Source organism: Monocercomonoides exilis, assembly GCF_001643675.1.
Source record: "Monocercomonoides exilis strain PA203 chromosome Unknown scaffold5-2102611, whole genome shotgun sequence".
NCBI classification, from domain to species: Eukaryota; Preaxostyla; order Oxymonadida; family Polymastigidae; genus Monocercomonoides; species Monocercomonoides exilis.
In genome coordinates this window covers 535,510-554,947 of record NW_027150550.1, presented here as the reverse complement: position 1 = coordinate 554,947, position 19,438 = coordinate 535,510, and the positions used below count along the sequence as shown (strand labels likewise).

The window sequence follows — 19,438 nt, the reverse complement described above, 5'->3', positions numbered from 1 at the left end:
GGATGCAATGAGCGATTGGTATGCAATAATCTCTGTTTTATTCGAGTCTTTTCATGAAAATACTTTTTTTTATTTTTATTATTTAATATGATAGAGCAATAGAAGTTATTCGAGAAATGCCTGATAATTTCAGTTTGCTGGGAGAATTTCTTTTGGGGAAAGAGATTAAAATGGTAAATGAGGAGGCAGAAGCAGGTTGAAGGCTGTTTTTTAATTGAAATAATTTTGAAGAGGAAAAGAACAAATTGCAATGATAATTATAGATGCAATGAATGGAAGAAGATGCATTTGAAACAATTCTTTCGAATGTTTTTGGTTCGGCATTCATCATCATCGTTTTGGAAGAGGAAATGGATTTACGTTCATTTATAAACATATCCTCAAAGGCAGCAAAGGCATGATTGAAAATAAAAGGATTTCTACTTCATCAACACATCTCAAACATCAACTTCTTCCTTTCGCAATGTTCATCATTTTCATCTGAAGTGCAGGAAAAGCACAAAACGGTCTATTGATCTGGTTTATTTCCAAGAATTCAAGTCATTCTTCTTGAGACTGAAATACAGAGAATGAGTTCAGGAAGAAAAAAAAAAACAAATCAAATTTGCAATATTTCATTCATCATCTTCATCGTTGCAAACTACTTTTTCATCATTTTCCTGCACGCATACTTCATTGTCTAAGTTTTTCATCAGCACTACATCAATCATTGCACTCAAAGACAAAAGCGTGCATTATATCTTATCTTGTTCTTGTTGTTCTTTCTGTGCAGTTGATAACCATCACACTTGGAAGAATATCAATGCGCCAATTAGCACATATAATGAAAGCAGAAGGAGTTCTGAGTCAGTGAAAGGAAAAGAGATTGTGAAGATGCTGAGTGACATGAGAAGGCAAGTTAGGGTAAAATGGTGAAACATGCAATCAATCAAAACCTTAATAAAAATTCATAGAAACTTGATATAATTGTCTATCACCGAATAGCATATTTTGACTTTTCCAAAGTGTGTGCAAAATAAAAAGAAAAGATAGACATAAAAGGAAAAGAAAATAAAGAAAAGAAAAGAAAAGAAAGAGAGAGAGGAAGAAAGGAAATGATATTTTGTGGAAATGAACATTCAAAACAATGCTGTCATAGAAAACATTTGGTGAAAATGGACTGATATGGAAACAATTGCATGTGAAAGCGAGGCAAATGCGATAATTGTATCTTTGCATTAATATCTTTTTAGTCTTGTCATAAGTTTATTTATCAGGTGTCCCTTCCTTTACTTTTTTATTTTTGATTCATTTTTATTTTATTTTATTTTTTGAGTTAAATCAAATGTTTATAAAAATCAGCTTGTAGTTAAATTATGTCACCTTTAAAAATCTGCATTCTTTTTATACAAAGCTTTATTCGGATGAGTTGCTGATTTAATATTTTTTCATTGCTCAAAATTTCAATGATGCAAAGATGATTTGATGCATCATTAACCATCATTTGAAGAAAAAAGCAAACCCTAAAATAAAGTTTTGAGTACAAGAGCAAATTTAAAAAATATATATATAACCTAACTCCTTCTCAGAAGGCACGTTAAAAACTACGAAATTAAATTAGTAAATAATTTATGAAGAAATTTTGTTTTCCCCTTCATTAGCATGCGGCAATATTCATATTGAAGCTTATTTGTAATATTTAACGATTGTTGAAAACCGGTTTTTATCAATTGTTTTATGGGCATTTTCCATTTTGATCCGATTGAAAATAATAATAATAATAATAATAATTCCGTATTCATAGCTCTCAGCCAGGCATCTCCTTTGTCATATCTGAAAAAAGCTGAAGTCTGTCAACCTCAGAATCCGCATAGCATCTGTCTCTCCATGAGATAGTCTGCTGATGTGCCTCAATGTTCTTCTCTGTATCTTCAACACTTTTGCACAGCAGAACGTATTCATTTCGCAAGCGGCTGATCTCCTGCTGTTGCTGCTGAATGTAAATGTTCCGTTGGTGCACAGCTTCTTGCAGCTGATGGAGAGAAGGTTTCTGGCAGTTGGAGAAGCGCAGAGGTTTGTCCAATGATGGAGAAGATTGAATAAAAGGAGAGGAATATTCATAATTTGACAAAGAAGATGGTTGAAATGTTGTTGCTGTGGACGTTCTCGCTTTTGTGGGCAATGTTGATGACACACCAAAAATTGATGCGCCAACATCCATCATTCTGTGTCCATTATCCCTGCCAGCTGACGAACCTGCGATTTTTTCAGCAAACTCGTCTGCTTTTGTGTACAGCGGATGGTTCATAACTGCATTTGCAACAAGTTTCTGGCAGAGCATCTTTGCAGACGTGTCCTTTTCTGCCATTTTTTTCAAGTTTCTGAATGTCAATTTTCTGTGGCAAGGACGTTTCTTTGGACGAGCTCCGTTTTTCGCACCATTGGACCTCGCTATTTCAGGCAAGGGAAAAGCTATTTCAATGTCATCCTTCTCTCTTCCTCGCTGGAAAATTTGAGGTTTTGCTTCTTCTTTCTCCTCTTCTTTGTTCTCTTCTTCCTTCTTTTCTTCTTCCTTTGTTTCTTTCTTTTCTTCTTTACCATTCTCTGTTTCACTTGCTTTTTCCTTTGTCTTTTCTTTTTCTTTTTCTTCTTCCTCCTCTTCTTCTTCCTCCTCTTCGTTTTCCTCTTCGTCTTTCTCTTCATATGCAAACTTTTCCTCTTTTCTATAGAACTCCTCAATCATAAACATTGGTATAAATGAATCTTCCCAATCATATTGGCATTGGGCTTTCTGTTCGTTATTGTTTGTATCTTCTTCTTCAACCTCTTCAACTTCTTCTTCAACATCCGCTGCTGCCTCTTCTTCTTCTTCTTCTTCTTTATTAGCTTCTAATTTTTCTTCTTCTCCTCCTTCTCTTTTTCTTTCTTCTTTGTCTTTCTTTTCTTCTTTTTCTTTTTCTTTTTCTTTTTCTTTTTCTTTTTCTTTTTCTTTTTCTTTTTCTTTTTCTTTTTCTTTTCTTTCTTCCTTATCTTTTTCTTTTTCTTCTCTTTCTTCTTTATCTTTCTTCTTTTCCTCTTCTTCGATTGCTTTTTTTCTGTTTTGTTCTTCTTTTTTCTTTTCCTCTTCCTCTTCTATCTTTTTTATTTCCTCTTCTTTTTCCATCTTTTTTCTATCCTCTTCTTTATCCTCTTTCCTTTGTTGTTGCTGCTGCTGCTGCTGTTTCTTTTCTCTTTCTTTTTCTTCTTTCTTTTTTCTTTCCTCAACTTCTTTTCTTTTCTTTTCTTCCTCTGCTTTCTGCTTCCTTTCTTCTTCCCTTTCAAATCTTTGTATGATCTCCTTAATCCTCTTATCAGCTTCCTCATCTTTCCTTATTTTATCTGCAATTTCTTTCTTCTTTTTTGAATTTTCTCCTTTTTCTTTACTCTCACTGCCATCTTTCTCTTTCTCCGCATTTATCTTTTTCTTGTCTGATTCTGCCACCATTTTGACTGTTTTCCTCTTCATAGCTTTTATTCCCATTCGTTTCTGGTACGGCCCTTTTAAAGGCGAGCTGGAGCTGGCGCTTTGTGAAGAAGGATATGACTCCATTCTCTGCGAGTTCATGAAATCCTTCAGCGTTTTCTCTTCTTCTTCGGCTTGCTGTTGAAGCAATGCCTCTCTCATTTGTGCGATGGAACTTCTTTGTTCTTCTTTGGACTTCGCTTCCTGTTTATCAGCATTCTTCTCTGATTGCCTGGATTCTGTTGTATTCTTCAAGGAAGTTGATTTCTGATCGAATGTGTTCTGGAAAATTCTCCCATCCGCATCCTTCTGGTTTTCCTTTTGCCCTTGTTTTGTCTCTGACTCAGCTCCCTCCTGAAACTGCACTTTTTTCTCCTTTTCAGCTTTGATATTCGTCATTTGTTGTTTTTTCTCGTTCCACTGGTCTTCAACTTCAAATTCATATTTCGCCAGCAACTCTTCGATAATCAACATTTCATGAATTGCTTTCAAAGCAATGCTTTTTTCATCATCTTCGTCCGCTGGCCGTTGCTTGTCGCCTTGTTGCTTTTTTGTCATTTGAGATTTTGTTTCTTTAGATTCTTCACGTTTCTTAATGTCTTGAGTTGTTTCTTTCTTTTCTATTTCTTTTGCTTTTTCTTCTTTAGATGAATTGTTATGAAGCTCAATTTTGCCTTCATCTTCGTTTTCGTCATTGAATCCATCTGCCAATTCATCTCCCTTTTTGTCCATGATCTCAAAGTCGATTTCATCTTCATCAATAATAAATTTGTCGTTTTTTAAAAATTTCTTCGAGCCCTGCCTGTAGAAAAGTGTCAGTATGTTGACGATTTTCAGCCGAACTATTTCATTGAACGAACTAACGGTAATATCTTCCTCCTCATCATTGCCTAGCACATTTGAATTTGGTAGCTCAACACTTTTTGTAACTTTCACTTCTGTATAATATATTCTAAGTTCGCCAATAACTTGGATCATAAATCCACCAAAGCATCCATGAGCCAAGCAGTACGAAATGCATTCTAATGCTAGATAGCGCTCAGAAAAAGGAGTCATTATTTCTCGCAATCCTTTTACAGGCATATGACTCAGATCAATCGTTGAGAAAAACTTACTATCCAAAATTCCTTCATTCCGAGGATAGTTTCGAATAAAAGAAGACATTTTTCGAAAATATGAAGTTCTTACAAAATAGTTGCACGCTTCGACACTGGTTTGAAGCACGAAAATGAGTTCTTGCTGTCCGTGTATTCGGGTATCTTTTGAATTGCTTTGCGCGTCAGTAATTGCATCTTCCATCATTTTTTGAAGCATAGCTTGAGCGCATTTCTCAAGATCACCATCTTTTATCGAGATATGAGATTCTTGAATGCAATACTGAAATATGTGTCCAAATGTTCTCAAAGTTTAAAATAATAAAAAAGAATGTTCTTTCGCAAACCCTAACGTATTCCGGGAATAATGACTGATTATGTGATTTCCCTAACGTTAAAAAAATAGCGCATTTGGAAATTATATATTTGTTTTTGCGAATTAAACAATGAGAAAAGAAATTTTAAAATTAAAATTGTCAATTCATCTGACAAAACTTTTCGCAACGACTTTTGGATTATTGTGCTCTCTTAAGATTACATATTTCATATATCCCACTTTTTGAGGTAATGTCATTATCTTTAATGAAAAAATCAAAAAATATTGAATGATCTTAACCAATCTTTTATAACATAAAATAATTGTTTGTCTTCGAAAATCACTTTGCGCATCATGAAAGGTGAAAAAAGTGATTCGAAGAAAAAATCAATAAAATAAACAACAATCAACACTGTGTGCAATATACAGTATTTGTTGATGATTCCGTCACAAATAATCGAGCATCACTACAAAAAAATATTAATAGCTTCTTAGTAGAATTATAATTTAAAATTGTATATACCTTGAAAATGTTAGTCCTGTGATCTGCACTCCAGGAACAAGAAGTGTTTCAACATACTCACCTTCGCTTGATAGAACCATAATACTTCCACTATTCTTTGAGCTATGAGGCCCAGCAATATCAAACATTCCAACATAAATCATCTGCGTCTCGGGATGTAATGCGACGCATGATGGCCCAAGTGAACCAGAAAACTGATGAAACACAGAAAAATGCCACACTCCTGGAGGAGACTGAACACCTCTCAAGAGTCTATTCTGAAGTGTTTCGCAAACAAAAAGTGTGCTGTCATCTGCTGACAAAGCAATACCACTTGGATGAGCAAGGCTATTCAAGATAATTGGTTGAAGGTGTTTGCCTTTTGAAAATAAAAAATAAATAAAATTTCGAGTGATGTGAAAGAGAAGAAAAAGTTCAAATAATTAACCTTCGTTGTCAACAGAAAACAAAGAGCCTCCAGGAGAAAACAAAGTCGTTTCACCAAGTGGTCCAGAATCTGTAAAATACATCGTTCCATCTGAAGCAAAAATTAATGAATTTGGTCCCTAAAAATCATTTGAAAAGAAAATTCATCCAAAATAATAATTATTATTATTATAAACCTTGAATTGCTTTCCTTCAAATTCACTTACAATCGTACTCAATTCGCTTCCGTCAAATGACACTAAATCATAAAAAATAGTGGTGTAACAAGTTTTTGAATAGTATTTTTGTCAAACAAATTGACTTAGCTGACATGTCAGCAACGTGCATCAGTCCTTCTGAATTGAACTGAATAGAACTATTAATTCAAAATATTTGAAAATGTGTAAAAATTGTTTAATGCTTCAAACCTTGGAGAACCACTAAGTCTTGTTGGCTTCAAAAAAATTTATTTGATAAGAAATGATTAAATTTAAAATAATCTATACTGTAACATTTGAATCAGATTGATCTATTCGAAAAATTTCTCCACTGCCCATTGATGATATGATTAAAACTAAAGAAAAATTGATAAATATTCATTAAAGTGAAATTTATTGATAAATATGCCTTTATCGTCAAAGCAAGGAGCGGTAATTTGATGACCTCCTTCAAATACTTTTTCCATAGAAAAATTTTAAATTATTCCTAATAACTATGGAAAGAAGAAAGGAAATAACTTAAACAGTTGTCCCTTAATAATCTTTGAAATGGTTTTTGATGTTTTTTGACGAAATGAATATAACATATTGTGACATATCAATAAAATTAATTCAAAAGATTGAAATAGAAATGAACCTTAATTATAAATGTCTGGAGGTGAAATAATAACTCTCCAATTCGGAGGGTTTTCAAACATTGTTGGAAGTCATTTTTGGAATTTCCAAGTATGTTATAGTTGATTGTATTTTATGTAGTTGTTCAAAATTTTGTTTGCCATGTTATTTCTTCAATTTTTCCTTTTAGGAGGATTTTCTATCTTACTTTTCAGATAATTCATGCTCTCCAATTTTAATGGATCAAATTTACAGAACTGGAGAAGTTGATGGGGTATTTATCAGTTTCTTTTTTGCATTTGCTGTTATTTTTTGATATTATTTAAACAACAGTATGCAACATACACGCCTCGTCTGTTGGTTTTTGACCTTCAAAGCAGCATGGGCGCTGTACGTACAACAGGATATCTTTATGATCAATCTGATGACATTCTATCCGATTTTTCTCCACCAACAGAAATTGATACTTGGGGATCTGTTCAGACTATCCAACAACCAAGATATCCAAGAAATAAGTTTCTTCAATCATTATTGGAAAACGAAGATGAAGCTCCTAGATTAGATTTTGAGTCACAATTCTATGAAGAAAGAGAAACTGAAGAAGACTCATTTTCATCATCTTCTCCTTCAACTTCATCTTCAAGTACAAGGCCAGATTCGGACGGAATTGAATTGTTTTCAAAGCCTCCAGAGCTGACTTTGGAAGGAATAACTTGGACAGATTTTCTCCTTCCTCATCTTCATCCCCGCTCCACGGTGCTTTTTGCCCCATCACTTTTTGATGTTCCGATGGCAGATGTCACAACCCCGTATGAGACGGGACGGGAAGCGATGGCAAGTGATGGAGGAAGAATGCGAGAAGAATGCGAAGATGGGCTGAGGTATTATCTGGAGGAATGCGACAGATGTCGCGGATGTGTGTGCCTTGTTGATGGAGAAAGCGAATGGGGAGGGGTGGCTGAAGAGGTACTGGAGATGATGGCTGATGAGAACCCGAAAGGAGAGCGAATTGTATTTAATCTTATGGAAAAGGAGAAGGAAAGTGATAGGAAAAAGAGAGAGATGCTTGAAAGTGAGGAAGATGAAGATCTTGATGATGAAGGGGATGAAGACGGAGAGCACAAGGAAGTCCAAAGAGATGGGCAAAAAATGTCAGAAAAACAAGTTTCGAAACAGCAACAGAATAGCAAAAAGCAATCAGGCTCTCAGCCTCTCACGAAGTCTCAAAAGAGGAAGAAGCATAAAGAAGCTAAAAAAAACAAAAAGGGTAACTCATCTGCTGTCAGTTCTGAGGCTTCTTCTGATGCGAGCAGCCACCAAACAAGTTCGTATGTCGAGTCTTTGAAGGCGTTTTCCAGGCAATATTCTTTCTGCCACACACTTTCAGCATTGTCCGAGTCAGCAACGCAGATCATTCCCTTGTCTGCACGTCATTGGGATGCCAACTACTGCCAAAAACGCTGGTCTTCGATCATCCCGCATTTCAACCCTGAGCTCCGATATTATTCTGGCGCTGTGCTTGCGGCTGCCGTTGAAGCATACACACTCACCTGGAGAATGAACGACAGATGGAACTACGCTCCTTCAGCGTCGTCTTCAAGCTATTCTCTTTTCTCTGAAAAAGTGGAACTTCCAAAGCTTGTTGCGTCTCTTGTTCCGCGCCCTTCAATGAAAATAAATGGACTATCTTTTGCGCTTCCTTTGTTCTCTTCTCCTTCAAATTCGCAATCATCATCGACAGCATCGTCTTTGGAGGCGACTGCAGCTTCTTTAGGATTTTCAGCATCTTCCTTCACACCCTTCGCTCCTTTGAACACTGCTTTTACTTCTTCTTCGACTTCTCTTTCGCCTTCGATGCGCAGACTGAACGCACTCTTTCCTCCGCCCTCTGCTAGTGATGGCAGATCTTCCTATCCTCCAACCAATGTGAGTCCGTTGAATGCATTTTCTGGCTCAGCCTGGCCGCCGTTCCCGACGCGTGGGCTGTTTGTGGGCGATGAGAAAGGATACAATTCTGCAGACTCGTCGTTTTTGATGGGCAAAGGCTCCACTTTAACAGCTGAGGAGGAGAATGAGATCAGACGGAAACAGTGCTACTCAGAGCACGTCCTGATGAAAAGTGACTGCGAAGATGAGAAATCGTCAAAGGCAGCCAAGTCTTCATCATCGTCTTCGATGCATGCGGAGGACACAAACATTTTGGCTTCCAGACCTTCTTCTGTGTCTGCTCTCCATTTGGCTTCTTCCTCTTCTTCTTCTTCTTCTTCTTCTTCTTCTCAACCAAAGCGTCTGAGGACAACATTTTCTTCGTTTTATGATCACACGTCATCTTCATCTTCCTCGCAAATTCCTGTGACTGAGCCATCTCTTCCACCTCCTTCTGTGACAAAAGAGCGTCTATCGTCGTTTCTCTCGTCTTTCCCCGCGTTTTCACGCACAACTTCTCTTTTCCCTCTCTCACAAAATATTCCCATTACTTATCCCGCATTTCGCTTACCTCCTTCTCCAATGACATCATGTATGCAATATGTTGTTTTTATTATTTGTCCGTTTTTTTTTTTTTTTTTTTTTTTTTTTTTTTTTTTTTTCTTTTTTTCTTTTTGCCATTGCATTGCATTGCATCGAGACAAAAGAGAGAGAAATTTTTGTTGTTGTTCTTGCAAATATGAAGTTTTAACTAATGAATGAATGTCGCTCTAATTTTTATTCGTGTTTAATTTCTTCCAATATGTGCTTTATCATAATTTTTTTCTCTCACTTTCTGCAAAACAGCAATTATTCCATTAAGCGAGCGTTGTAGGCATTGCAGATCTCTTGTTCGTGTTCATTCATCGCCTTCTCTTTCTCTTCCATTGTCAGTCCTTGCTGATACGCTCAATGCCCATAAATACACAGGTTTCATTCCTGGCCTTAGCAAATCGCCTGATTATTCTGATACTGTGAATTATTTGAGCAATACAGCTGAAGCATATTTAGATTGAAATCGTTAAATTCTGTTTTATTCAAGAAATTGAAAAATTAAGAATCGCTTTGCGCTAAAAATGAGTGTAGTTTTTGATTTATAATTTGAAGGAGTACAATAATTTATGGTGATTTTATAACACGGGCATTTATTTTGGTCGGAACACAATTAAAAAAATAAATTGATAATGTAAAAAATCGTTTACAAGCTTTATGTTTTTGAAATAATCAAATATTACTAAGTTATTTATCTTTCAAATATGCTTCATTTTTTTGTAAAAATAAATTTTAGGATAACTGCAAAATGACTTCAAAACATTTTCCATCTTTTCTTTGAAAATGGTGAAAATGTTTCTTTTGCATTAAAAAATCACTTCTCATTTAATCCCATCTTATGTAATAATCTTCATTTGTACTTTTTCTGTTTCTCTTATTTTTTCTTTCTTCTTCTGATCAAGTTGCTTTCTTTTCTCTTTCCCTTTTTTAGATGAATTCACTGAAAATGTTTCTTGCGGTTCCGAGATTAATCGCACTTCATCGCTCGTTTTATCGATATCCTCTTCTGTTCCATCCTCATCGTCAATTGCATCTGACATCGTTAGAATCATTGTTCCTGCGGGGAAATGTAAAAAAAGCTCTCTTTTCAAATCATCTATAGAAATACGAAAAGAGCATTGTGATTGCCAGCAGCTTTTCACAAGCTCTCCTAATCCACTTTCTTCCATTGACTTTTCACTTGGCCTCTCTCCATTCGCGATCTTCTGCCCTGCCACCTCTGCTGGATACTCCCCAAACGGGATCTGAAGAGTCAAGCATTCCCACAGCATCATCCCAATGGAAAATACAACAGACTCCTTTGTTGCACCCATCTTCTTGTTCATCAGCAGTTCTGGTGCCTTCCATCTCAGGCACTCTTTTTTGAAGTCATCCTCATCCTCAAATGCTGATGAGGGAAGTGAATCATCATCATCATCATCGTCAGTTGCAGATGTCACAACTGTTGATGAAGAGATGGATGAGGAATCTGAATCATCATCTGATAATAAATCTGAGTGCATCACAATGCAGATTACCATATGCTCAGAGAATAAAACAACGTGCGGGCTGAGGTTGGAAAGTGAAGAAAGAGGATTTTCCATTTCATCAAATGAATGCAGTGCGAGATTGGCCACCCAGAACAAAATCTGTGCAGCTATTTGTTCTCTTTCTTTCAATGTGCCAATCGGCATTTCCTTTGTCTTGTTCCGCCCATGCAGCAGCATGAACAGCGAATCCCTCAGATCCACAATCAGCTTCTCGTGTGGCGATGAGCACGCCATCGCATCCACAAGATTCGACATGGATGAGGTGGTTGGGCACAGACTCTCTGATCGAACAAAAGTCGAATCTGAATCAGTTGTTGAAGTGGATGAAATGGATGGAGATGGAGTCTGCTTTCTTATCTCTTCCTCCTCCTCCTTTTCTAACGCCCATTGAGGAATCTTATCTGAATCTCTTCCCAAGATGTATTCAGTTGAACCACTCTCAGATAGAAGATGCTCGGATGATTCAGAATGTTGCATATTCGTATCATACACCCTCTTCTTCATTCTCTCATCATTCTTCTTCTCTGCCTCTCTTTCTGCTCTTCGCCACTGCTCCTCGGGAGACATCTCCATAGTTATCATCTCAATCAGTTTCGGATCCTTCCTCACTGTGTCTTCCACAATCTCTCTCAGATCTTCGTTCTCATTTTTAGCTTTTCTCCATCGAACAATGAATATTATTGATACAATAAGAACAATCAATAATATAACAACAAGGATAATAACAATGATCGGCCACAATGTTCTTTCTTTCTTTCCTCCTTTCACAACGTTCCCATCTGTATTTTTCAGTAGCTCGGTTCTATTCTTTATCACAACGCAATCTGTATATAGAGGGCTTTTTTTGAATCCATATTTTAGCCTGACAAGCACTTCTGCCTCATCTTCTGCTTCTTTGATTAAATTTGAACCTACTATCCCTTCAGCTTCTTTCTCGGTCAAATACCCTTCTTCCCCAAGCTCATATGTTTCAATCAGCTTTTCTTCACCTTTTGAGCTTATCACCTGAAATGATAGATTGCATGGATGGAGCATCTTTCCGAAAAATCTCAGTCTTATCAATTCTCTAAAATCTTCTGTCTTAATATCCTCAAGAATTGGCGTAAACAGATCCCATCCCTTTTCAAATCCAGAGCCAACGAGATTGCAGCCATCGTTAATTATCCATTGTAATTTGTTATCATTTGCTGTTCCTCCTTCCTTCGTATCAACCAATCCCAACTTTTTTGCATTGAAGCACAAAATGTTTCTGCGTGCCGATGAATATCCCTCTACGCGCGCGTTATTTCCTGCAAATTCCCCTTTTTCTATCGATACACTTCCTTCGGACAATGACAATCCGCCTTTTGGTGAGTTTTCTATTTTTGCTTCTTTCATGAACACATCACTGCTTGAAAAATCCACCAAAGAACCATTCCATTTGCAAATAGCATCTGATTTTGAATTCTGAACACTCAAATTTACCTCAGAACTTAATCCATCAAATGAACAAAAACTGATTGTAACATTTTTGCAAAGGCTGATCAAGGCAATGGATCCTTTTTCTGAACGAGAAATGCAATTCCTAAACGAGCAATTCTCCATTGATAATTCCAGTGCTTCAATGTCGTTGACCATAATAGAAGATGCCATATCCGAAAAAGTTGTAATATTTTCAAAAAACAAACAAGACGATATTGCCTTTGAATCATTTGAAAACTCAAATTCGCAACAAGTTCCTTCTTGAAACTGTATTCGAGAAATATTCAAATCATGCACAACCACCCAAAGAGCATTTTCAAAAGCAAACAATGACTTTTGGCTTGCAATATCATGAACTACGTTGTCTTCAATTCTTGCTTCAGCATTTGGAGAAATGAGAATCATCGGCCTGGCCAAACGGAAAAACGAAAACTCGCAATTTTCCAATAATAAGCTACCGCAATCAACAGATATAATATTGAAGTTTAAATCGTTTTTCACAGGGATCGAATCATTTGGTTCAACTGAAAAAAGCAAAAACGAAATCGTCAATGTTCCATTCATCTGCCCAATTAAAGCGTTGGCGTCAGAACAAAACGAGGGGTTGAAAATAAATGAAAGATATTCCAATTTGACGATGTCGTATGAGGCAATTAAAGGACTTTTCTCGCATTCTATTTTTTCGTCCAAATGAATAATTACTTTTTCAGGCTGATCTAAAGACCGAATTAAAACGCTTTTAATGGAAGTTGTAGACTGCAAATTTGTTTCCTCTACGATCAATAATTGAGAATATTTTGTTGGGATTATGTGGGAAATGCCTGTATCCAACGAAGTGCACGGGCCGCTCAGACTGCCGCATTGTCTGTTATTTGTGTTATTACTCGAAACGCCGGAAACAAAAATTGTTTCGCTTCTGAACAAAAAAACTTTTGGAAGTAAGTCTTGTTCGTCTTCGTTCGATTCTCTGGTACAGCCCCATATCGAGAGCTCTTTGCTGCTTAGACTTCGAAAATCAAGCTGGAACTGCTCCTCAACAATTTGAGTTTCAATGTTTTGACATTTAATAAAAAAGTCAAAGCCACGATATGCTCTGTTTCCAGATAATGTTATATTTGAAAATGCAAATTGCAAAGGCTGATTTTTATCAGTTTTTCCAATTAGAAAAATTCCTCCTCCTCGGCCCACATATGAAGCAAAACATTCGGCAATTGTGGAATTGGAACAAACAATCTTAAAGTTCTCGTGGAGTTCCAGCAGCATGCAACCGCCTTTTTGTGAAACAGTCGAACCACAATCTTGGAACGTTGAGTTTGCAATCATTATTCCGTTGTTCCTTCGTTTTCCTGCCTGGATGGCAGACGGATTATCAGAGAAATTTTGGTGGATGCGAAGAAATGTGCATGAAGAAAAGCAAATGTTGCAGTTTTCTTCTTCAACGAAATTTAAATGATCATTTTCGATTTCATCTCTCAAAATGAATGCGCTTTTCGAAGAAAGGAAAATATCTTCAATATTCGCATTTTGTATTTCAACGAAAGCAGAAGGAGAAAAATCGAAAAGGGGAACTGACGAGGAAATGGCGGTGAATGAGGTCTGATAAAGAGTCAACCATCCTTTTTTGACCACAAAAAGCTCAAACTGAAGCGATGTGGAATCAGCTTCGAGCTGTACAAATTCGCATTCTTCGATTGTTAAATGACTCATATCTTCTTTCAGTGAAATAAAGGCATTTGCTTCATTGCTAAAAGCGTTCGGGAATTCGATATTCACTGATTTGATAGAAGAATGAGCATCAACACTAATCACATTGTGCGTATTTCCATCCAACGCTCGTACACAAACTAAATGCGACACAACATCTCCTACAGAAGCAACTTTTGTGGCATTCAAAATAACTTCACAATTCAGAATTGCTTCGTCAATTATAGAAAGAGATTTATTCTCTTTTCCTGCAATTCTCTGAAGCGAATACCCGAATGAATGGCAAGGATACTCTTCAAAACCGCAAACAATCACATCAATGCCATCCGATTTTACAAATAACGAAGAGTTCAATGTCTTCAAAAAGAATTGCAAAGGAATTGCATGTTCTTCATCTTCTCCATCATATCCCCTCAATGACTCTTTTGTGAGCGACTCCATCACGCTGGCAACAAATGGTAAAGTTTCATTTGTGATGCTACGCGACAAATCGACTGCTTTTATGAAAACATCGTTGCCATATTTTGCTTTGTTTGGAGATTGTGGAGGAAAGCGTGGAGCAGAAATGCAAAAGCTGGAATTTGAAGAGACAAGATTGAAGTATATTCCACCCCCGTACCCGGAAGTTTGATCTCCATTTGGTGCGATGCAATTGCTAAATTGACACTCACTTATGAAAACAGATGAATGCTCATCAATAGAGCAGAACACGCCGCCACCTCCAGCATATTTTTCTTCGACGCTGCATTTGTCAAAATTGCATTTGCTAACTTTTGCGCTTCGAAGTTCAGATTCAACACTATCACTGCAGACGAAATGAAAGCAACCTCCACTCCCCTTTACCCTGGAAATTGTTGAAAAATTGCATTCTGTGATATTACTTTCATCACTGTTTGCAGCACTAATCAAATTTCCAGTTGAAATTTTAAGTGATTCAAAGTTACAGAAGCTCATTTGTATTGAAGCATCACCGTTCGTTCCATTCACAGAAAATACAGCACCTGTGTCGACAGTTCCGTAACAAAATTGGAATTCAGATATGAGAAGCTTCCCTCCTTCAACACTTCCGAAAACAAAAGAGATGTATTCTTCTTTCGACTGGATGGCACACTTATTCAAACTCAGTGTATCTGAAAGGCATAAAAATATCAATGAATGAGAAATAAGATTTTGTGGAAGCAAAAAGGTTATTCCTTCAAAGGATGTTGACTTTTGAGATGTTATCAAAGCGTTTCTTTTATTGATTGCTGTATCCGTGATTGGGCAGGTTATTGAATCTTCAATGCTGCCAATTGTAAACTCTTTCTGAGAGAAAAGAAGCTCTTCTTGAATGCAAAAGGAAGGATGCAAAATCAAATTTTTCGTTATATTTGCAAAGCGTTGTTTCAATGCGGCTGAGATGGACGAACAAGGATATGTTTCACTTCCGCAACTGGAAAAGTCCCAAGCGCCAATTCCACCAACATAAATGACAGACGAATAATTGTCCCACAGATAAAGCAACAAAGGAATTGAAAAAGCGTTGTTGCTTGTTGACCGCTCGTATCCATTGAGGCGAGTGAAATCGTTTAAATCGGGATTGAAAGAAATGGAATCATTGCTTAAAACTTGAAAAAGATCATCAGCAACAAGAAACAGATCCTTTCCTTTTGTGCCTTGGCATTGATCAAAGAGCAAGTCATTTAGAACAAATGACGAAGCATTCGATCCAATTTGCAAGAAAAGTCCTCCACCACATCCAGCATTTGTCACAGTGGTAGCTGTTGCAACACACTTTGCTATGAAAGTTAAAAGTTGCTCTGAGTTCGTGTTCACGCAATGCTTTGAAGCTAAAGAACTTGCATTTCCAATGAAAAAAGATGAAGCTCCACTCATTGCTATCCGCAGACCTCCTCCGTCTCCATTCAAACTCTTGCACTCGGAAATGGTGCCTCCAATAATATCTATTTTTCCTCCTTCTTCCAAAGTGCACGTGACTGAACCACCTTTTGAGTTTTTCTTTACAAAGTCTGTGATTGTGTTGTTTGTAAGATCTACCAAGAAAGGAGCATTTGCGAAAATTGCTCCAAGAGAGAGATCTTGATTGTCCTGAGAAGTTGTTGAAGCACTTAACATCGAATTCATCATCTTGAATGTGACCTTACTTGAAACAGAAAAGATATGAGATGATAATGTTGAAGACACTTTTTCTATGTGAACAGAAGAGAAAGAACAGATTGAATTTTCACCATTTAAAACAAACAATGGATTGCTTCCTAAAAGCAAGGATGTTGTTTTGAACAAAGAAATGTTGAGGAATCCTGCATCCATTTCTAGAAACGTAAAGGTGATGACGGAGTCAGGATCTTTTGTGCTGATTGAACAAGAAATGATCTCAAGAAGAGAAGATGATGACTTCATGAACAATTGATGAAATGGTAGCTCGGCTGGAAGAGTAAACTTCAAGGTTGTTAAGTGTGTGATCGACGAGATGCTGATCAATGAGTTAGAATTTTCGTTCATTTTGTCTGTTATGTCAAGTCCGCAAGATTCACATGCACCTTGGATTATATGTTTATTTTGCTCGATAGCAATATCCTCTGAAAGAGTGACCATATCATTGAAAACAACGAACTTGTCTCCAGATTGACGAGTTAGTGCATAATTCAAAGACGAACATGGAAACTGTTCGAAACCGCAAAGAGGATGATTCAATGCATCATTCTTTGCCACAGTAATATTTTGTGGCTGGTCAAGAAGATACACACACAATGGAATAGGCACAGATGTTGCTTCATTATCCAATCCTCTGATTGTGCTGAAAGTGCTGTTCCAAGGTATTTTCAACAATATTTGGCCACTTGTGGAAGTGGCTTGAAGATCTGGAGATTGAACGAACAAGTCGTATCCCCATTTTGCAACGTTATTGTTGAACAATGTGAAGACAGAAAACTCAACTTGAAGATTGCACAATTTTAGGAAAACACCACCACCTCTTCCAACTGATGATGATGCATAGCAGTTCTGAATTGTTCCTTCTTCAATTTTTAGCTTGCATGGGCTATTCAAAGAAATGCATATGGCACCTCCATCAACAGAAGATTGACTTCCGCATCCGTCAATGATACATTTTTTTAGTGCAATGTTTGCGGTTGTAGTTGAAGAATCGATAAGCGCAGCACCTTGAGATGTTCGAATAATATTTTCAAATGTTGTTTCAAGCAATGAAATCGACAAAATTTCTGTCTGTGACAAAAATATGAAAGACGTTGATGAAAAAAAACGAGTCCATCCAACATTTTCCATTGTTAATGATCCAGCAACGATTCTTATCATTTCAGTTTTGAAAGATGTGTCAGGAGAATGTGAATTATCAGTTGATATATTTGTGTTTTTCAGATTGATTGCACCTGAACTGGAAATGCAGCATATTCGCGATTCTCTATTATTGTTTATTGAAGAGTCATGAATAACTCTTATATGATTAACATCAAGCGATCCGGTTGACACAGTGAAAAGAGACACGTCTGATTCAGCGAACATGGTTTGTATTTCTGCTCCGCTTTCAGTTGGCCCACTTAAAATGTATTGATTGTTAAGGATTTTAATGGGATGTGTCTCAGAGATTGCACCTTCCATCATATTGATATTCATAACAACTCCAGGAATAAGCTGTGAGACACAAAAACTGATTGATTCACAGGGATATTCCATGGAGGATCCGCAACTGTAAGTGTCGTTTGCATTTGGTTGAACAATGAATGAAGCAACATATCTGATTGAATCATATTCGCAGGAAAGATAATTGCTTAAGTCTTGACCATCAGAACGGCGAGCAACTCTGTTATTGGAGCTCCTTGTTGTTTTGCATGATCCATCAATGTGATTTTGTGTTGGATTTTGCAAGCAGATATCATGACCGAATAGCATTGCATTATTGTTGTGAAAGAAACAATAATACAAAAGTATTCCATTATTTTCATTCATAATATATGTTGTTAATCCACCACCATAACGTTGCGAATCACAATTTTCAAAACGGCAATTTCGAAACACCACTCCTCCTTTCATTTGATAAATACAAACTCCTCCACCGTCTCCATTTTCTGAAGAATGACAACTATTATTAATAAAAGCGCAATCAATGACACATTCTTTGATTTTTGTTTGAGAATCATAAATGAACATTGCACCTCCATCATTATCAGACCATCCATCTTTAAAACAGCAATTCTGAATCAATAGTTGCGAAATAAGATTTTCACACTCTATTCCTGCTCCTCCATAATCATTGGAAGCTACACAATAGCATTCTTGAAAAGTTGTATCATAAACAAGGCACTTAGCAATATTGAGGGCATATATTGCTCCACCTCTCTTGTTTGTTGCGTTGCATCTCACGAATGAAGAATTGGCGATTTTGAGCACGGCAGCAATGTTGTCGTGGACATGCAGTGCTCCTCCTCTATCTGCCGAGCATTCAACCCATTCACAATTGCTGAACTTCAACGAAGATGATGTCTCCGTTCTATTTTTTGAGATCAATGAATTTTCAATCCTTTCACTGAGAATAAAAGAAGAATTAAAGCAATTGAAAGCATTTGAGTTTTGTGTTCCATGAATAATTGCACCTTCAATAGCATTTACTGAACTTGCAATGATGCTGTTTGAAAATGTGCAGCATTTTGAAAATGAAACTTGACTTGAGCAAGTTTTAAAAGGCATCGATTGAGATATGTTATGGAACTGGCATTTGTCAACAAAAGAACTTTTAATATTCCCGCTCCACACTAGGTTGGAATTCGATAAAGTTTGCAAATTGAAGAACGAAGATTCTTCAATTGATATTTGAGTATATGATGAAAAACTGAGAATTAGACTTTGTGGGTTTTCGAAAAATGGAAGAGAGATATATGAGATGTTATGAAGCATAATCCGACTTTGCGATGTGCATTTGATATGGATTGGAGAAGAATCAGGAAGATAGTTGCAATTATTGGAGTGGAAAAAAGCGATATTTTTCATTTCAATTTGTGCAGATTTATTTGTCTTCATGAAAGAAATGTGATTCGCTGCAAATGAAGCATTACTCAACTTAATGTGTACTTCAATCACACTGTAACAAATACCATATTCAATATTTTGAAAATATTTATTTTCATATTCTTTTTTAATTGATCCGGCTTGACTTTTGAATATTTCATCAAGGAAACGATTTTTATCTTTTAAAATATTTTGCGGAATGCATCCAAGTTCGCTATCGTGCAATGAATTCTCATTGAAGCAGCAAGCAAATAATATCAATGAAAAACAGAAAAAAAGAATTGATAACATTTTAAATGCTTTCAACTTTGAAATGTGGGAACACTCACCATTATAAAACTTATTGAGATTATTATTTTGTTGGAATGATAAGTGAGAAATTGCATTTTTTTCATTTTTTCATTTATAAATGGGACAATATATTTAGCTTTATGAATTTTGTTCCATTCTTCTCTAACAATAATTTTTCTCAATTTAATAATGTTTCTGAAATTATTTGCATTGTAATGGTCGATTTATAATGAAATGATTGCGGAAAAAGTTTGGAACAAAT

At 36.4% G+C, this 19,438-nt stretch overlaps 4 protein-coding genes across 4 annotated transcripts; 1 reads left to right on the top strand and 3 right to left on the bottom strand.

Annotated features, from left to right (window-relative positions):
- Positions 1-989: 989 nt before the first annotated feature.
- On the bottom strand, positions 990-5,174 carry MONOS_5481 (uncharacterized protein). The gene has a single exon (XM_067875632.1). It carries the CDS (start codon positions 4,793-4,795, stop codon positions 1,787-1,789), a length of 3,009 nt encoding a protein of 1,002 aa, XP_067734185.1. The 5' UTR covers positions 4,796-5,174; the 3' UTR covers positions 990-1,786.
- A 2-nt stretch (positions 5,175-5,176) lies between these two features.
- Positions 5,177-6,565, bottom strand: MONOS_5482 (putative Lactonase drp35). The gene is made up of 8 exons (XM_067875633.1): positions 6,447-6,565; positions 6,326-6,393; positions 6,248-6,273; positions 6,134-6,195; positions 6,017-6,078; positions 5,842-5,959; positions 5,415-5,772; positions 5,177-5,358 (listed from the first exon to the last, which is right to left on the bottom strand). The coding sequence occupies exons 1-8, from the start codon at positions 6,502-6,504 to the stop codon at positions 5,298-5,300; spliced, it is 813 nt and encodes a 270-aa protein (XP_067734184.1). The 5' UTR covers positions 6,505-6,565; the 3' UTR covers positions 5,177-5,297.
- Positions 6,566-6,677: 112 nt separating this feature from the next.
- MONOS_5483 (MSTO1, cytoplasmic pro-mitochondrial fusion protein) lies at positions 6,678-9,767 on the top strand. Its single transcript, XM_067875634.1, has 4 exons — positions 6,678-6,763; positions 6,843-6,926; positions 6,986-9,170; positions 9,425-9,767. The coding sequence occupies exons 1-4, from the start codon at positions 6,686-6,688 to the stop codon at positions 9,631-9,633; spliced, it is 2,556 nt and encodes an 851-aa protein (XP_067734183.1). The 5' UTR covers positions 6,678-6,685; the 3' UTR covers positions 9,634-9,767.
- Positions 9,768-9,844: 77 nt separating this feature from the next.
- On the bottom strand, positions 9,845-18,030 carry MONOS_5484 (uncharacterized protein; the record flags this gene model as incomplete). The annotated part of the gene is made up of 1 exon (XM_067875635.1): positions 9,845-18,030. The coding sequence occupies one exon, from the start codon at positions 18,028-18,030 to the stop codon at positions 10,006-10,008; it is 8,025 nt and encodes a 2,674-aa protein (XP_067734182.1). The 3' UTR covers positions 9,845-10,005.
- Positions 18,031-19,438: the final 1,408 nt, after the last annotated feature.

Bases quoted from the DNA above. Each gene is read 5' to 3' on its own strand.
- MONOS_5482 (XM_067875633.1), bottom strand. From the start codon at position 6,504: ATGGAAAAAGTATTTGAAGGAGGTCATCAAATTACCGCTCCTTGCTTT. The intron at 6,274-6,325 runs GTATAGATTATT...ATTTTTTTGAAG, and splicing joins AATCTGATTCAAATGTTACA to CCAACAAGACTTAGTGGTTC. The intron at 5,359-5,414 runs GTATATACAATT...ATTTTTTTGTAG, and splicing joins ACAGGACTAACATTTTCAAG to TGATGCTCGATTATTTGTGA.
- MONOS_5481 (XM_067875632.1), bottom strand. From the start codon at position 4,795: ATGCTTCAAAAAATGATGGAAGATGCAATTACTGACGCGCAAAGCAAT.
- MONOS_5483 (XM_067875634.1), top strand. From the start codon at position 6,686: ATGTCTGGAGGTGAAATAATAACTCTCCAATTCGGAGGGTTTTCAAAC. The intron at 6,764-6,842 runs GTATGTTATAGT...TTTTCCTTTTAG, and splicing joins GTCATTTTTGGAATTTCCAA to GAGGATTTTCTATCTTACTT. The intron at 6,927-6,985 runs GTATTTATCAGT...TTTAAACAACAG, and splicing joins GAACTGGAGAAGTTGATGGG to TATGCAACATACACGCCTCG.